The sequence below is a fragment of the Chiloscyllium plagiosum genome, unplaced genomic scaffold (genome assembly GCF_037043375.1).
Source record: "Chiloscyllium plagiosum isolate Xiang-an unplaced genomic scaffold, Cpla_swu_hap1 HiC_scaffold_15, whole genome shotgun sequence".
Taxonomy (NCBI): domain Eukaryota; kingdom Metazoa; phylum Chordata; class Chondrichthyes; order Orectolobiformes; family Hemiscylliidae; genus Chiloscyllium; species Chiloscyllium plagiosum.
In genome coordinates, this window is record NW_028270153.1 from 624,389 (window position 1) to 643,275 (window position 18,887).

The 18,887-nt window shown below is 43.9% G+C and overlaps 1 protein-coding gene across 3 annotated transcripts in view; it reads left to right on the top strand.

Moving 5' to 3' along the window:
- Nucleotides 1–598: 598 nt before the first annotated feature.
- LOC122560343 (short transient receptor potential channel 4-associated protein-like) overlaps nucleotides 599–18,887 on the top strand; it is a 97,259-nt gene continuing 78,970 nt past the window's right edge. For all 3 annotated transcript variants that reach the window (XM_087994632.1, XM_087994633.1, XM_043710990.2), the window contains exons 1-3: nucleotides 599–742; nucleotides 9,243–9,374; nucleotides 15,962–16,078. In XM_087994632.1, coding sequence (XP_087850758.1) covers nucleotides 617–742; nucleotides 9,243–9,374; nucleotides 15,962–16,078 — 375 coding nt within the window. In that variant the 5' untranslated portion in view covers nucleotides 599–616. The remainder of the gene's footprint in view (nucleotides 743–9,242; nucleotides 9,375–15,961; nucleotides 16,079–18,887) is intronic.

The following is an 18,887-nucleotide window of genomic DNA, read 5'->3' on the forward strand; positions in this document are numbered from 1 at the left end:
AACACTCCCTAGCACCTTATCATTAGTCTAAGTCCTGCCCTTATTTGCCTTTCCAAAATGCAGCGCCTCACCTTTAAGACAGTGATAGGTGAAAGTGAGGACTGCAGATACTGGAAATCAGAGTCAAGGGTGTGGTGCTGGAAAAGCACAGTCGGTCAGGCAGCATCCGAGGAGGAGGAGAATCCTAATAAAGGCTCATGTCCAAAACGTTGATTCTCCTGCTGTGCTTTTCCAGAGTTAGATAGGTTCTTGATTAGTAAGAGAATCAAGGGTTCCAGGGAAAAGGCAGGAGAAATGTACCAGCCATGATGGAATAGCAGACTAGACTCGATGGGCCAAATGGCCTAATTCCATGCTGCATTTTATGGTGTTATGGATGTGAGTCAAGATTGGGATCAGGATTGGATCGGGAGTAGGATCAGGTTTGGGATCAGTTTGTATCTGGATTGAGATCAGGAGAAGGGACAGTTTCACGAATTCCTCACTGGAAGCGGAAGTGACGGTACGTGTCTGCTCATGGACCAATGGGAACGGCGGACTCGGGCTGAGCCTGGGCCAATGAGAATGCTGGATGGGGCAGAGTGGGGCGTGGCGCCTGTGGTCGGTTGTGAGGGAAATGGCGGCTGCAGCTGGGCCCCCCGAGGTCCGGACTATTGTATCTCGCTCTGTCCGAGCCCAGAACATTGTCCCCCGCCTTCAGCACGGCCGCTATACCGGGCATGGGCCAACCAGGGTGTCGCAGGTAGGCTCGGGGAGGAAGTGAGTGAGTGAGTGAGTGAGACCCCGGCCCAACCTTCTGGGGCTCGGGCCTCCATCAGCAGCGGCCCGGACAGGCCTGGTTCCGGGGAAGGGAGGCCGCGTTTTATCCCGGAGGGAGCCTGGAAGCTGGGAAGTGCATCCCTGGGTTTCGGGAGGGTACAGAGCCGATGGTTAACTCTGGGGCTGTAAGGTGTGAAGTGAATTCGAGCTCTGTCTGTCACGATAGACTTTCGGCTGCAATTCACTGGAATATTCGCGCACGACCCTGGGTTATTGATCGAGAATATACGAACTGCATTGTTAAACTTCAAGATTTTTAAACTAGCTTTTATAATTTAACTGGATTTTCGCAAGTTCACTTGGCCAACCATTTTATTCTTTCATGGGATGTGACCGTAATATACATCCTTCATTCCATTTTAGCTTTTTGGACGGTAAGGGCTGTTATGAGTCATATAAATGATGGGCTAGGTATTTATATACTGGTACAAACCAAATTTATATCCTGAAAGGAGATTAGGGAACCAGGTGGGATTGTCTGACAATGAGCAGTTTTATGTCCACCTTTACTGAGATGAGCTTCTGATTCTGCTGCTGCAGTGAGATTTGAAGCCATCCATCGTTGTGCATTAGCTTGAAGTCTGGATTGCAAATTTACTGACATTACTTTTGTGACACCACCTCCCCAATTCCCATCATTCATCTGATTTTTTGTGCTATTCTTTTCAAATCCCTGTATTATTTTCCAATTCAAGTTTTTAATCCAATTCCCTTTGCAAATTATTTTACTATTCAGTGCTTGCAGTGATTGTGTAGTTAGATTCTGTAGGATCTTTTAAAAAGCAATTGATGCAAACTTAATTCTCTGAAGATAATGAATGACCAGAGGACTCAGTTTACTTGTATTGAGTGTGTGGTGCTGGAAAAGCACAACAAGTCAGACAGCATCTGAGGAGCAGGAGAATCAATGTTTTGGGCATGAGCCCTTCAGGAATGAAGGGCTCTTCATCTTTTTCATGGTAGTATGCCATGCTTGCCTCTAATTAGAGTGCAGGGCCAGAAGGAGAGTGGCTCTGCTCGTGATGTTCAATTCTCTGATTCATTGAATTGTCTGTGCTGCATTTTGTCTGAGGTAAATGGGAAATCTCTTCAATCTGCTCATTGTAAACTACTAACAGGAAACAAAATCAGGATTGATGACTCTAAACTATTTCCACTAGTTGGGGATTCTAGAACTAGGGGATATAGATTGAGAAGTAGGCCATCATGAGAGATGTTAGGAAGCACTTCTAACCAAAGGATGGTAGATGTTTGGAACTCTTCGATCAACAGCTGGGTCATAGAATCCCAACAGTGTGGAAGCAGGCCCTTCGGCCCAACAAGTCCAAAACGACCCTCCAAAGAGTAACCCACCCAGGCCTATTCCTGTGTCCTATACTGACCCCTGACTCATGCACCTAACCTACACATCCCTGAATACTGTGGGCTATTTAGCATGGCCAATTCACGTAACCTGCCCATCTTTGGATTGTGGGAGGAAACTGGAGCACCTGGAGGAAACCCAGTTGGACAGGGGGAGAATATGCAAACTGCACACAGTTGCCTGAGGCTGGAATTGAACCCTGGGCCCTGGCGCTGCGAGGCAGCAGTGCTAACCACTCAGCCACCGTGCTGCCCGTCAGTTGTTAATTTTCAATCTAACTTTTGGTAAGCACTGGTGTAGAGAGAGATGGGCCAAGGGAAGGCCACAGATCAGCCATGATTTCATTGAATGGTGGGAACAGGTCTGAGAGGTTGAATGGCCCACTCCAGTAGTCATGTTCCTATATCCTTGTTGCATTCATGTAGATATTTATTCACAGTGATATTTCCCCTTGGGTAAGGGGACCAAAGCACGCTCAGTACTCCAGATATGGTCTCACAAGCACCTTGTACAATTGCTGTAAGACTTACCTACGCATGTAGTCCAGATCTCGAAAATGTGCATCTGAAGCAAGGGTTATGTGAGAAACGTTTTTTCTCACAGCAAGTAGTTAAAGTATGGAATGCACTGCCTGAAAATGTGGTTGAAGGTTCAGTTGTGGTATTCGAGAGGGCATTAGATTTTTTTTTTGAAGTGAATGGTGTGATCTACAGGGTTATGGGAAAAGCCAGGACATTGTCACCATGCAGGCACCATAATAACACTTATTCTGTAAAACCTCTGAGCATTTCATTAATCTTCCTGATTACTCGCTGCATCTCTGTGCTAGTTTTCTGCTTTTCATACATGTGCACTCAAATTCCTTTGAGCAGTTTCTCTCCATTTAGATCATCTGCATGGAGGTTTGCTCGCTGAGCTGGAAGGTTCATTTTCAGACGTTTCATCACCACACTAGGTAACACCTACAGTGAGCCTCCGGATGAAGCACTGCTGCTTTCTATTTATATGTTTGGGTTTCCTTGGGTTGGTGGACTCCCAAGCATGTGGATGAGGGTAGGGCAGTTGATGTGGTGTACATGGACTTGAGAAAATGCAGAGGCATGGAATTGAAGGTGATTTAGTAGTTTGGATTAGAAACTGGCTTTCTGAAAGAATGCAGCGAGTGGTGGTTGATGAAAAATATTCAGCCTGGAGTCCGGTTACTAATGGTATCCTTGTGGAATGTCCTGCCTGCCAATGTTGTTAACTCAGCCACATTAGGGAGATTTAAACAATCCTTGGACAAGCACATGGAGGATAATGGAATAGTGTAGGGGGACGAACTGAGAATAGTTCACATGTCGGCGCAACATCGAGGGCTGAAGGGCCTGTTCTGCGCTGTATTGTTCTATGTTCTATATATTGTAAACAGTTGCGATCCCTGTGATGAACACTGTGGCAATGGCATTGTCAACCTGAAAAAGAATCCCTAATCCCTACCCACAGCTTCCTGCCCATGAGCCAATTCTCTACGTCAGACGTCATGGACATTTATCTTATGATTTAACCTTTTTTGAGAGGTAGACCCAACCTGCTTAACCTTTCAACATAAGCTGCATCCTTCATTTCCAGACAAGCAGGAGGTTGGAAGAACACAGCAAGCCAGGCAGCATCAGGAAATGGAGAAGTTGATGTTTTGGGTATAATCTTTCTGCAGGAACCCTTTGGTGGGTTATTGTGGATTTAGTGGGCTAAAAGATTGGTTTCTATGCTAGGGGTCTATGAAAGAAGAATGGCAGGTAAAAGAAAAGAGATACCTGATTTATTTTACAAGGGTAAGGGTAAAAGGATAACTAGGGAAAGAATGGGGCCAGAGAACATAAGTAGGTTTACTGCATCCGGTGCTCCCAATGTGGTCTTCTCTATGTTGGAGATACCAAACTTAAACTTTGGGGATGGTTCACTGAGCATCCCAGCCGGGCCCACAGGGGCTGACCGGACTTCCCAGTCACTGCCCATTTTAATTCCCCTTCCCACTCCCTTTCTAACATGACCAACCTTGGCTGCTTCCATTGCCACAATGAGCCAAACTATAAATTGGAGCAACAACACCTCATCTTCTGCCTGGGCAGCCGACAGCCCACTGTATAATTGCTGGAATTGAGGATGTTATAAACAAAAAAAATGCAGATGTTGGAATCCAAAGTAGATCAGCAGGAGACTGGAAGAACGCAGCAAGCCAGAGAGCATCAGGAGGTGGAAAAATTGACATTTGGGCTTTAAGCCTTTTTCAGGCTTTGTAGTAAGTGGATAAAGTCAGGGACCAAAACAAATCGAGTTGGAAGTAGAAGAGTTTATGATGAGGATATGAGATGCAAAGCTCTCTGGAAAATTTCATTGGCTACATTTATGAAAAGGGGTGTCCAATCGTGTAATACAGGACTGATGGTGTTATATTTGAATGAGCACAGCATAAGAAATAACGTAAATGTTGCAGGTAGAAATTGGCAGGGATGACATGGTGGGCATCACGGAGAAGTGGCTGCTAGGGGATCAGGTTTGGGAGCTAAATACTCAAGGATATACATCCCTATCAAAAAGATAGGCAGGTTGGCAGAGGGAGTAGGGCTGCCTTATCATTGACTTATTTTCATTTTCTAATAAGAAACAAAGTAGGGTCAGATTTTGTAGAATCTGTGTGGGTAGAATTGAGGAATCGCAAAAGTAAAAAGCCTGCAAACAGTGCAAGACACACCAGGAGATAGAAGAGATGTATAGGAAAGTCAAAGTTACAGTGATCATGGAGGATTTCAATATCCAAGTGGACCGGGAAAATCAGGTTGGTAGTGGATTGCAAGAAAAGGAATTTGTGGGATGTCCAGGAAATAGCTTTTTGGAGCAGCTTGTGGTGGAGCCCACTGGGGAACATTCAATACTGGATTTAGTGTTGTGCAATGAGACAGACTTGACAAGGGAGCTTAAGGTAAAGGAACCCTTAGGAGGCAGTGATCATGCATTGGTTGAATTTTCTCTGCAATTTGAGAGGGAGAAACAATTACCTCTGATTCTATTACAGCTGAATAAAGGCAACTACAGAGCTGTGAGGGAGGAGCTGGGTAGAATCAACTGGGAGAGGAACCTAGGAGGAAAGTTTAAAAAACTTCACAGCACCAGGTTATAATCCAACAGGTTTATTTGGAAGTACTAGCTTTCAGAGCACTGCTCTTTTCATCAGGTAACTAGTGGAGTAGTATAGAACACAGAATTTATAGCAAAAGATCATTGTGTCATACGCTGATGCAATATACAGAGGAACCTCAATTGTCCAATCGGGAAATATTTCATTTGGTTAATTGAATGCCGAATAACATAGTTTAGCTAAGCATCGGGACCATGCAATCTTGTTTGGATTATCCGAATTTCGGGTTATCCGAATTTGCTGGGTTATCCGAATTTGCTGGATAATCAAGGTACCTCAGTATTGAACAAACCTAGATTGCTGTTAAGTCTTTCATCTTTTAGAATGTGTTGCAGGTTTTGATTCATTAAAATGTAAATCTCAGGACTACTTTCAAGTCATATTCCCAAGATAACTTAATGTTTACAATAAAAGCGACATCTCAGCTCAGACAATGTATTAAAGGTGTGAAGTGAGTCTGTAGCTATTCCAATCTTGAGTCAGACTGGTTCTGTTTCCAAAGTAGGAATATATGGAATGCCACATGGATTATAAAATATTGACTGCCTCCAGATTGTGCTTTTTGAACAAAATAGTGTATCTGCAAATCCAATTCTGTAAATGCAAATTCATCTCATAGACTTAACGGTGTGTGTGGGAGAGTGTGTGCATGTGGGATGAAGTATATGCCTGTGAGAGGCTGTGCGCATGGGTCAGAGTTGGGGAGGTGTATGTATGGGAGAGAGTCTGCGAGAGTGTGCACTTTTGTGTATGTGTGTTTATAGTGTCGTGGGGTCACCTGTAGTGTGAAATGAACCCAAGGTCCTGGTTGAGACCATCCTAGTGGGTACTGAGTTGGCTAAGCCTCTGTCCGGCCACTCTTCATTGTTGTGTATCTTGAAATCCACCTTGGAAGACGGTCACCTGAAGATCAGAGGCCAAATGTTCCTTGGCTGCTGAAGTGTACCCTAACTAGGAGGGAACATCTCTGCCTGGTGATTGTTGCATGGTGTCCATTCATCCGTTGTAGGGTCTCTTTGGTCTCGCCAATGTACCAGGCCTCAGGGCATCCTTGCCTGCAGCATATCAGATAGCCCGAGTCACATGAGTGTCTGTCGTGTACGTGGTGGGTGGTGTCCCCAGGTGCAATGGTAAGACAGTGGGACAGCAATGGCAGGAGTTTCTGGAAGTCATTCAGGAGACACTGTAAAGATTTTTCCCAAGGAAAAAGAAGCATGGTACAGGAGGATGAGGCAACCATGGCTGCCTAGGGAAGTCAGAGTTAAAAATCACAACACCAGGTTATAGTCCAATAGGTTTACATGGAGGCTCTATCTTTCGAGCACTGCTGCTACTTTAGGTGGCAACCACCTGATGAAGAAGCAGTGCTTCAAATGCTAGTGCAAAATAAACCTGTTGGACTATAACCTGGTGTTGTGATTTTTTTTTTAAACTTTGTTCACCCCAGTCCAACACTGGCACTTGCAAATCATACAGAAGTCAGAGCTAGCATAAAACCAAAAGAGAAAGCTGATAATGTGGCAAAGGGCAGTGGGGAGTGAGGATTGGGAAGCTAACAAAGACCAACAGGGGGCAACAACAAAAAAGATTAAATAATAGGATAAGCTATCCAGTAATATAAAGGAAGACTGTAAGAGTTTCTTTAGATATGTATAGGGCTAAAGAAAGGCAAAAGTGGACATTGGGCTGCTGGAAAATGTCGCTAAAGAGGTCGTGATGGGGAACAAGGAAATGGCTGAGGAACGGAATAATTACTTCGTAAGTTTTCACGGTGGAAGACATGATTAATATCCCAAAACTTCAAGAGTGATGGGGGCAGAGCTGAGTATGGTGGCCATCACCAAAGTGAAGCTGCCAGAAAAACTGAAAGGCCTGAAAGTGGATAGATTTTGGAAAACCGGAACTCCATCAGTAAACATATCGATTTGGATCCCATTTACCAACCTTTGAGAAAAAGAACCAGAAATGATATCGCTCACCTTAACAGACCAAGGCACGCAAATAGAAAGTGGGACAGAACACCAGCGCTTCACTGGAGGCTAACTGATGATGTTACCTAGCATGGTGACGAAACATCTGAGAACAAACCTCCTAGCTCAGCAAGCAAACTTACAACCTGAACCTCAACCTGAGGTACAAATCTTCTCAAAAATCTCACCGGTTAAGTACCTGAGAAAAGAGATTGAAAAGCTTTTGACCTGATCATCTCAGTAAATCCTGTGAACAGGACCATAGCACCGTTTTTCCAGCCTTGCCCTCTGCCATAACACCCATGTTTTTTCTATGATTTTTGTCTGTGTGCTTGTCGAGAGGAAGTATTGTACAAGCAGGCTAGTGTTTTAACTCATAGTTTTATGTTGATATTCTGTAATGTTATTTCTGCAGTTGGTTAGAATCTATTTACTATTTATTTGTAAAAGTGATTCTTTAGTACAGAAACCTGGTCTGTGCCTTCTGTCCACCTAGGTCTAAATTGCGGAATTTTGCATACTTTTTAAAAATATTAACTTTTGTGATAATTCAAGTAGCAGTGAGTGATTCCCAGTGCCAGTGAGGCTAAACAGTCAGTATGACCACGGTGTTGCTTAAGTTGTTGACGAAGGAACTGGAATTGGTGTCTGGTGGTCAAGCCCATTTCATTCCTTTTACCAGACTTGGTAACAGTTAGGTACAAGTGAGCGGTTTGCTAGGCCATTACAGAAGATATTGAGTGATGTCATTGCTACATGTGTGGAGTCATAGGTAGGTTTGACCAGATGAGGATGGCAGATTCCTCCTTTTGCAGTGCATGAGCAAACCAGATAGGTTTTCCAAAGGGTGGCAATGATTTCAGGTTCATCATTATGCTTTCACTTCGTTAATAATAGGCTTTTGTGGCTCACAAACAGTGTCCCCAGCTCAGGGCTGAAACAAATTCAAGACCTAGCTGTCATGGAGCTGTATATTAACATATCTTATTGATTGAAAGTACTTAGATCTGCATTTTAATTCCATCTTTATTAATTGAAATCAAATTTCACCATCAGCCATAGTTGGGGTTTGAACCTATCCATCAGATTATTAGCCTAGGTCTCTGGATGATTCTGATCAAGTGATATTATCATGCCACTGCCTAATGGTCCACGTTCACAAGAATTGCAATTCTGCTCTGGTGATTTGGCAGAGCAAATGATGACGGGTATATCAACATTAGGAATCTTCAGCTGGGGCGGGGGAGAGGTTGTCAGCTCTTAGCCAGGTTTCAGTCAAGGCTGTGATATTGAGAAAATCACCCAGAATAAACTAATTGATGGAATTATAAAATTACTTGTGAACAACATCCTTGAGGGAGATATGAAAAAGGCAGGAGAGGCAAGAAGGAGCATATTTGAAATGAAAGCAGTGCCATAAGCTGTCAGTGGAGATGTTATATATGGTAACCCCCCTCCCTCCTTTTACAATGAAAAGTACAGGTCATTCTGTTATAATGCGCGTTTCGTCAACATGAATCTGCTGTGATGTGATTGATGAATTAGGGATTCTGTTTCTAAAGCACAAACTTTTAAAATGTGTTGGCTGTAACGTGATGACAGGGCCAACACTTTAATGCTATGTCTAAAGGGTAATTTTTCTATAACCTGGGGTTGCACAACGCAATCGTCGCATAATAAAGAACTGTCCTGTATTCCCTTTCAAAATGTAAGCTTCGCTAATGCAAAACTCTTACTGATTCCCACTTTGCAGTGGATACATTGAGTAAGATAATTCTGCAAAAAGGCTGGATGTTGCAGATCTCGGGTGATGATCCCACTTACTGAAGATAATATAGGATAAGAAATCTTCAACCAAAATGAGTCAAATAAGGTATTTAAGTTTTTGTAATCATTGTTTAATTGTTTGTAGATTCCAGATTCTTTGCTGAGAGAAAGGGACAAAACTGCGAAGTGGAATGGGATCCCACATCTGGTGCAAAAACTATATACAAACAGCCAACCTAACAATGAAGGGTTGTTACTGTGCCATGGAATTTTAAAGGTCAGTACTAAAGATTATGGCCATTTCACTGGAGTAAAGCTAAAATCAGCAATCATGTCATCACTTGATCTCTTTGAGACCTTGCCCAGTCACTACTCTCAATCTCGTCCCTTACTCCCCTTGAGCAGTTGCTCTGCTGAATTCTGTCAATATCTGCAATCTATTTTTTGTACTGTAATAAGCAATCTTCAGCATCATTGCTTCAATCCTTTATCGAATAGCAGTTTACCTCGCCTTGTGCAGCGCATCAATCTAGAATGTAATCCATGTCCACATGCGTTTGTCTGCCACCAATGCACGTAGCAGCAGTGTGTGCAATCTTAAAGATGCATTGCCAAAATTCACCTAGGCTCCTTAAACAGCACCTTCCAAACATGACCTCTTCCATCTAGGAGGAAGAGCAGGAGCACCTGAAAATTTGTCTCCAAGCCATTTGCCATCCAGACTTGGAAATATGTTAGTGTTCCTTCACTGTTTCTGAAACTCCCTCCTCCTCAGCCTCATGGATGCATCTATACCAAATGGACTGCAGCAGTTCTGAGAGCAAGCTGACCATTTCCTCAAAGACAGCAAAGGTGGACAATAAATGCTAGCCCAGCCAACTTTGCACACATCCCTTTAATGAATAAAAATAAATCTTACACCACTTCTGTTGCTCCAGTAATGGATAAAGAGACCGACAGGCACTGATGAAACGCCTGCAAGTGATACTTTCAAAATATTTCATACTTATATAACCTCTAAATTGTGAATTGAAGTGCTGACTGTTTGCAGTTTTAAAGCAGGCAATTTGCAAAGTAACAAGAAAGGGATGTAACCTGCCTTAGCAGCCAGTACATCCTGTCCTGCCCCACTCCCATCTCTCTCGCACTTTTTTTGTTGCCATGTCTTCTATGCCTTAAAAAGAAAAGGTGGCATGTTAAAAAAAGGTTTGCTGTAGTGATCAATTGTATCTTTCATGGAATCATAGATTTTTATTATAAGGAATCCTGACGTGTACCAAGGAACTGATTTGATGTCCACTCTCAATCAGCCTAAACTCATTCTATCTGCTATCACTGCTTATGCTGAAGCAGCCCATTAGCTGTATTTGACCCATTGCCCCCTTCTTCACCCTATCTCTTCCCTCCGTCAACATTGTGGGAAGGCGATGGCCGAATGGTATTATCAGTATTCACCCAGACTCGGATAATGTTCTCGTGACCCAGGTTTGAATCTTGCCACCACACATAGTGGAAATTAAATTCAGTTTTTAAAAAATCTGGAATTGAGAATCTCATGATGGTGGTGAAATCATTGTCAATTGTCAGAAAAACCCATCTGGTTCACTAATGGCCATCAGGGAAGGAAATCTGCCATCCTCACCTGGTCTGACCTACATGTGACTCCAGACCCACAGCATTGTGGTTGACTCTCAATTGCCCTCTGAAGTGGCCAAGCAAGGCATTCAGCCAATTGCTACAAAGTCTGAAAGAAATGAAACCTGTTGGATCACCTGGTGTCAACCTAGGTGCCAGAAAAGACCCTGCATAATCCTCCTCACTAACATCTGGGGCTAGTGCCAAAATTGGGAGAGTTGTCTCACAGAGTAGTCAAGCAACAGCGTGACATAGTGATCATCCCACTGCCATCATCCCTGAATATCTCCTGTCTCACCGGCAAGACAGACCCAGCAGAGGTGGCGCATAGTGGTTTACAGTTGGGAGGGAATTGCTCTTGGAGTCCTCAACATTGACTACAGACCCCATGATGCCTCGTGGCTTCAGGTTAAATTTGAGCAAGAAAATCTCCTACTGATTACTATGTACCATACTCCCTGAGCTGATGAATCAGTACTCCTCTATGTTGAACAAAACTTGGAGGAAGCACTGAGGGTGGCAAGGGCACAAAATATACACTGGGTGGGAAATTTCAATATCCACATGCGAGAGGCTTGGCAGCAGTGCTTCTGATCAGGCTAGTCAGGTCCTAAATGACATAGTTGCTAGACTAGGTCTGCAGCAGATGGTGAGGAAACCAACAAGAGGGAAAAACATACAGGTAGTTCTTTTATAACACGATGGTTGCGTTCTTGTGCAACCCCACGTTATAGAAAAGTTGCACTTTTATAAAAGTGCTTAAAATGTTGGCGATATAATCAGCTAACGCATGTTTTAAAAGTTTGCACTGTGGAAACAGTGTCCCCTATTCATTAATCACACTTCGATAAGAATGACCACTGCCCAGTCTTAGTGGAGATGCAGTCCCACTTTCACATTGAGAATAACATCCATGATGTTTTGTGGAACTACCACTGTGCTAAATGGGTCAGATTTTAAACTGATCTAGCAACTCAACAGGGCATCAATGAGGCGCTGTGGGTCATCATTAGCAACAGAATTGTACTCCGCAATCTGTGGCCTCATGGACTTGCATACCCCCCACTCAACCATTATGATCAATCCAGGGGATCAACCTTGGTTCAATGCAGAGTGCAGGGTGGCATGCCAGGAGTAGCACCAGGCATACCTGAAGATGAGGTGTCAACCTGGTGAGGCCATCAAATAGGTCTACTTGCATGCCAAACAGCATAAGCAGCAAGTGATAGACAAAGCTAAATGATCCCACAACCAATGGATCAGATCAAAGCTCTGCAGTCTTGCTACATCCAGTTGTGAATTGTAGTGGATGATTAAACAACTCCACAAATATCCTCACCCTCAATGATGTGCTGAGCATATCAGTGCAAAAGTTAAGGCTGAAGCTTTTGCAGCAATCTTGAGCCAGAAGTGCCAAGTGGAAATCCATCTTGGTTTCCAGTGGTCCCCAGCATCACCGATATCAATCTTCAGCCAATTGAGTTCTCTGCACGTGATATCAAAAAACAGTTTTAGGCACTGGATACTACAAAGGTTATGGACCCTGGCAACATTCTGGGAATAGTGCTGATGACTTGTGCTCTAGAACTTGCCACTCCCCGAGCCAAGCTGTTGTAATACAGTTACAACACTGGCATCTATGAACAATTTGGAAAATTGCCCAAGTATGTTCTGTACATAAATAGGACAATTCCAACCCAGCCAGTTACAGTCCCATCAGTCTACTATCGATCATCAGTAAAGTGATGGAATATGTCATCAACAGTGTGCTATCAAGCAGCACCTGCTCAGTTTGGGTTCCACAAGGGCCACTCAGCTCCTGACCTCATTACAGCCTTGGTTCAAACTTGGATGGAAGAGCTGAATTCTGAGGGGTGAGGTGAGAGTGATAGCCCTTGACATCAAGGCTGCATTTGATAGAGTGTGGTATTAAGGAGCCCTGGCAAAACTGAAATCAATAACTATCAGGGGGCAAACTTTCTGATGGTCAGTCATACGTGACAGATAGAAAGACTGTCGCGGTTTTGGGAGGTCAGTCATCTTGGCTTCAGGACATCTCTGCAGGAATTCTTCAGGGTAGTGTCCTAGGCCCAGCCGTCTTTAGCTGCTTCATCGATGACCGTTCCTCCTCGTAGAGTCTGAAGTGGGGATGGTCGCCAATGATTGTGCAGCATTCAGCAACATGCGTGACTCCTCAATACTGAAGCAGACCATGTCCAAATGCAACAAGATCTGGGCACTATCCAAGCTTGGGCTGACAAATAGCGAGTAACATTTGTGCTGCACAAATGCCACACTAGACCATCATCAATAATACACAATCTAATCATTGCCCCATGACATTCAATAGTGTTACCATTACTGAATCCCCCATTCCAAATTCCTGGGAGTTAGTGATCAGAAAGTCAACTGGCTTCACCACGCAAGCACAGTGGCTGCAATAGCAAATCAGAGGCGAAGAATGCTGTGACAAGTCCCCTCCTGACTCCCCAAAGCCTGTCCACCATTTACAAGGCACAAGTTAGAACTGTGATGGAATACTCCCCACTTGCCTGGGTGAGTGCAGCACTTGAGCTTGATACCATCCAGGACACAGCAGTCTGCTTGATTGGCACCACATCCACAAGCATCCACTCCCTCCACAACCAATGCTCTGTAGTAGCAGTGTCCCATCTGCAAGATGCACTGCAGAAATTCACCAAAGATCTTTAGATAGTAAACCCACGAATACTTCCATCGAGAAGGAAAAGGGCAGCAAGTAGATGGGAACACCACCGCTTCAAATCCCATCTCTTCCCCCCCCCAAGCCACTCACCATTCTAAGTTGAAAATATATTGCAGTTCCTTCACTGTCACTGGGTTAAAATCCTGGAATTCCCTCCCTAATGGTATTGTTGGTCAACTCTCAGGTGAATGGAGCGGTTCAAGAAGGCAGCTCATCACCACCACCACCACCTCAAGGGCAACTCAGGACAGGCAGTAAATGCTGGCCAGCCAGCTATGCCCGCACCCCACAAAATGAATTTTTTTAAAATGGAAGGTCACACTGTTACTCCCTTCCCACCCTATCAGCATCTGCATCCAAAGGATCTCAAACCATGTCCAGTGGGATGCACCCAGCACATTCACATTAACCTTCCTTCTCTTATCAGCCTTCCACAGGTACTGTTCCCTCTTGAACTCTTGATCCACTCCTCCACTCCTAACGCTTCCATGGCACATACCTATCCAGCCACAGAAGTTGACTTACCTGCCCATTTGCTTCCTCAATCCTCATTATCTGGTTCATTCCAGCTGGTCTACTATATTCATTGCTTACAAGTGGTCTCCACTGCACTGGGGAGATGCAGTACATACTGGGCGACCACTTTGCAGAATACCTATGCTATGTCTGCAGAAATGACTGCGAGCTTCCAATTACGTGTCACTTCAACGTTTGTCTCTGGCCTGTCTGCAGTGTTCAGGCAAAGCTCAATTATTTTTTTGCTTGGGGACCCTGCAGACTTCAAGACTTAATACAGAGGAACCTCAGTTATCTGAAGGACACCTGAATAGGTCCCTGAAAGTTGCCACCCATGTTGATAGTGCAGTTTAAAAAGACATAGTGTGTTAGGTGGAGGGATTGAGTTCCGGAGCTGTAATGTCATGCTGCAACTTGGAATATTGTGTATAGTTCTGGTCGCCCCATTGCTGGAAGGATGTGGAAGCATTGGAAAAGGTGCAGAGGAATTTACCAGGATGTTGCCTGGTCTGGAGGGAAGCTCTCATGCGGAAGGCTGAGACACTTGGGTCTGTTTTCATTGGAGAGAAGAAGGCTAAGAGGGGATTTGATAGAGACATACAATATGATCAGAAGATTAGATAGGGTGGACAGTGAGAGTCTTTCTTTTTCTTAGGATGATGACGTCAGCTTGTACGAGGGGGCATAACTACAAATTGAGGGATGATAGATTTAAGGCAGATGTCAGAGGCAGGTTTTTTTACTCAGTGCTGAAAAATGAGTTGCTGGAAAAGCACAACTGGTCAGGCAGCATCCAAGGAACAGGAGAATCGACACTTCGGGCATAAACTCTTCTTCAGGATTCCTGAAGAAGGGCTTATGCCCGAAATGTCGATTCTCCTGCTTCTTGGATGCTGCCTGACCTGCTGCGCTTTTCCAGCAACACATTTTTCAGCTCTGATCTCCAACATCTGCAGTCCTCACTTTTTCACTTTTTTTTTACTCAGTAGTAAGGGCGTAGAATGCTCTGCCTGCTAATGTAATTAACTCAGCCACATTATGGAGATTTAAACAATCCTTGGATAAGCACATGAATGATGGGATAATGTAGGGGCATGAGCTTAGATTAGTTCATAGGTCGGTGCAACATCTAGGGCTGAAGGGCCTGTTTTGTGCTGTATTGTTCTATGACTTGGACGGGGAGAGTATTTTGTTCGTTTAATCGAATTCTGGATAATCAAATGCCAGGTAACATAGTTTATCCAACCATTGGGACCTTGCGATCTTGCCGGATAATCCGATATTCGGATAATCGAGGTTCCTCTGTATGGAGGTCAATAATTTTAGGGCCTGACCACCTTTTTCCATCTCCTACATACCAGGCCCAGTCATCACATGGGCTGTTTTCAGGGCAAGTTAGCAGCTTTTCTTTGTACCTGGCTTACAATTATCAATCCTTTTGTCTGCGTAACTGTCTTTCTCTGCATCTGGGCTCTGTCTTCACTGATCGTTTATCCCTTTACCTCCACGTTCCTTGGCCAGCTTATCTTAACCAATGCGTGTCTCATACCATCAGGGCATAAGACTGTAGACAGAGCCGCAGAGTCTCACCAATACCTTGCACAGCTACAACATTTCCCTACTTTTATGCTCCATTCCTTTAGCAATAAATGCTAAAATTCTATTTTCCCTCCAAGTAACTACTGTATTTGCATATTATGCGATTTATGCACAAGAATGCTTGGATCCAGCACTGAAGCAGATTGAATATGATTTATTTCACACCCTGCACATACAGATTATTGTTCAAATTAGAAAAACAAAGGTTCGGGATTCTATTAAAGCAGAAGTGTTCGTGGATCAATCAGAATTTGAAAGAAAAAAATTAGTCTCCAAACTAAGCAGAGTGTTGATGACTACTCAACCAGATTGAAATTAAGGGATCATGCTGCTTGAGATTTGGTGTGTTGAATTTTGATTAATTCTTTTTTCATTCCCCTTGTGTGCAGGAGATTGCTCCACTTCTTTCAATGGAAGCAATGGCATTTGTGACTGAGGATGGGAAAGGTGCCCAGGAGTCCAAATTTCCCAATACACATGTATTTGATCTGTTTGGTGGAGTAGATGTAAGTATTACATTAAATACTTGAAGTTGTGAGAGGGGTTATTTTGAATGTGGAAAAAATGCTTTCTGGAATCCTTTGAGAGGGGGAGAACGAGGGGGTAGATGAAACCAATCAGACTAAAAGAATGTCTCATGAGCCTAAATGTAATTTGAACATTGTGCTGGGAATTTTTTTACCGTTTTTTTTTAAGAATTGGTTCTTAGTCTTATTCTTATATAACTATTTATAGGCAGAGAGGGAGCTGATTGGTGAGTAAAAGTAAATCATTTCTAAACTGGCATTTGTACCAAAGTGTCCAAAACTTAGCCAAAGGTATTAACTATACAGAATCCCCATCCTTTGGCATGAGTCATGGGCACTTTGTACACAAATTTCATTCTCTGCCGAAACTTGAGCTCAGTTTTCTTTGCATGATGGTTGGAGCTGCTGTGCTGCACCCACAAGACAGAGGACCAAGTGGATAGTGTAATTGGGAAGGTGGTCACATTGCAAGTCAGGAGTATGCAGGCATCTGAGGAATGGGGAGAAAGTGAGGTCTGCAGATGCTGGGGATCAGATTTGAAAATGTGTTGCTGGAAAAGCGCAGCAGGTCAGGCAGCATCCAGGGATCAGGAGAATCGACGTTTCGGGCAAAAGCCCTTCTTCAGGAAAGCCCTGAAGAAGGGCTTATGCCCGAAATGTCGATTCTCCTGTTCCCTGGATGCTGCCTGACCTGCGCTTTTCCAGCAACACATTTTCAGCTGAGGAATGGGTGACAGCTAGATAGTCCCAAGAGAACGAAGTCAGAAGTCACACAACACCAGGTTATAGTTCATTTGAAATTGCAAGCTTTCAGAGCACAGCCCCTTCATCAGGTTACTTCACCTGATGAAGGGGCTGCACTCCGAAAGCTTGCGATTTCGAATAGACCTGGTGTTTGACTTTTGACTTTGTCCACCTCCATCCAACACCAGCACCTCCACACCAAGCAAACTTGATAGGAAGTCCCCAGTACGTTCTTGCTCACTAATTGGTTTTCCATTCTGGATACTTCAGAGGGCAGTAGTGGCTCCTCAAGACTGCAGGAAGAGCCAAGCTTATGGCACTGAACGTGGCTCAGCCGTATAAAAGGGAAGGAAAGTGATTGGAAGAGCAGTAATGGTAGAAAGTTCATTTAGGCGAACAGACCAGCTTTTCTACAGCTGTAAGTGATCCCAGCATAGTAGGTAACCTCCCTGGTACCAGGTCAAGATGTCACAGTGACTGCAGCCATCATGCAGGGGGTAATTATCAACCTGATGTTATGATCCATGTTGTCCAATGATAGTTAGGATTGTTTTCCTCAGAACGAGATAAAAAGATGATTTATTGAAGTTCTCAAAAATCATGAGGGATCTGGACAGTCTACACTGGGCGGGGGTTCATGGGAACCTGTTCCTCCTCAAAGTTAGACAAAGAGAACGCAGATTTAAAGATTTGCACAATAAGTATATTTGAAGTGAGGAGTAATGCACATAGTGGAGGACTAAAATGCACTGCCTAGAAGTGTGGTGAAGCCAGGTTCAGATTATGTATTAGAGTGAATTGGCTCATTTGTTTCTATTCAAATGTGCAGGAATATGAGGCGAAGGGCAAAGTCATGATCATTTGAAAGGTGGGTGCAGATGTGATAGACAGATGATACTGTGAAACCTTAACTGGGTGGCATTATAAACGTTTATTTCCTATATACTGTCAGCTGGAAATAAAGTTTTTTTACTGAATAATGAACAGTGGACTGCTGGCCAAGAATAGGAATTTGAAACAAAAGCAGGAATTGCTGAAAAAGCTCAGCAAGTCTGTGGAGAGAAAGGAGATTTAATGTTTTGGACCCAGTGACCCGTTCTCCGAACTGACGGTTGTTAGGAAAATATCGGTTTATGTACAGAGGATAGGATTGGGGTAAGGAGTAAGCAATTGTGGGGAATAGAGCCCAAAGAGAGAACAGTTGAACAAAGGAATAGATAATTATCTCGCTTGGAAGGTGAATGGCTGTTAATGCCGACTGTTAGTGACTAACAATGGGTTGTGTGTAACAGCAGACAGTGATACAAGGCCTGGTGTGTCAGGTTGGGTTAAGGACATGGGAGATCTCAAGGCCTAAAGTTGAGCTTGATATTGAGTCCGAAAGACCGCAGTGTCCCTGAGCGGAAAATGAGGTGCAGTTCTTCCAGCTGTGCTGAACTTTGCTGGAGTACTGCAGCAAGCCTGAGAAAGAGATGTTGGCCAGGGAACAAGGTGTGTTGAAGAGGTAGGCAATTGAAAGCTCATTTTACTTTTTACAGACAGAACATGGGTGTTCTGCAAAGTGGTCAGCCAGTCTACATTTTGTTTCCCCAATGTAGAGGAGGCTAGGTTGTGAGAGATGCTGCTTTTACTAGGTGTGTTTGGATCCTTGGATACTGAGGTGGAGGTTTCTGATTTACAGCATCCACAGTTCTTCCATTTTTACTAAGAATAAGAATTTTCCTTCCTGAAAACCGAATCCTAAATGGTCAAAGTGGAGAAGCTGTTGTGCTAGTTAGCTAGTGAATCTATGAGTTAAAAACAATGACTGCAGATGCTGGAAACCAGATTCTGGATTAGTGGTGCTGGAAGAGCACAGCAGTTCAGGCTGCATTCAAGGAGCAGCGAAATCGACGTTTTGGGCAAAAGCCCTTCATCAGGATTAAAGGCAGTGAGCCTGAAGCGTGGAGAGATAAGCTAGAGGAGGGTGGGGGTGGGGAGAAAGTAGCATAGAGTACAATGGGTGAGTGGGGGAGGGGATGAAAGAGATAGATCTAGGAGGAGA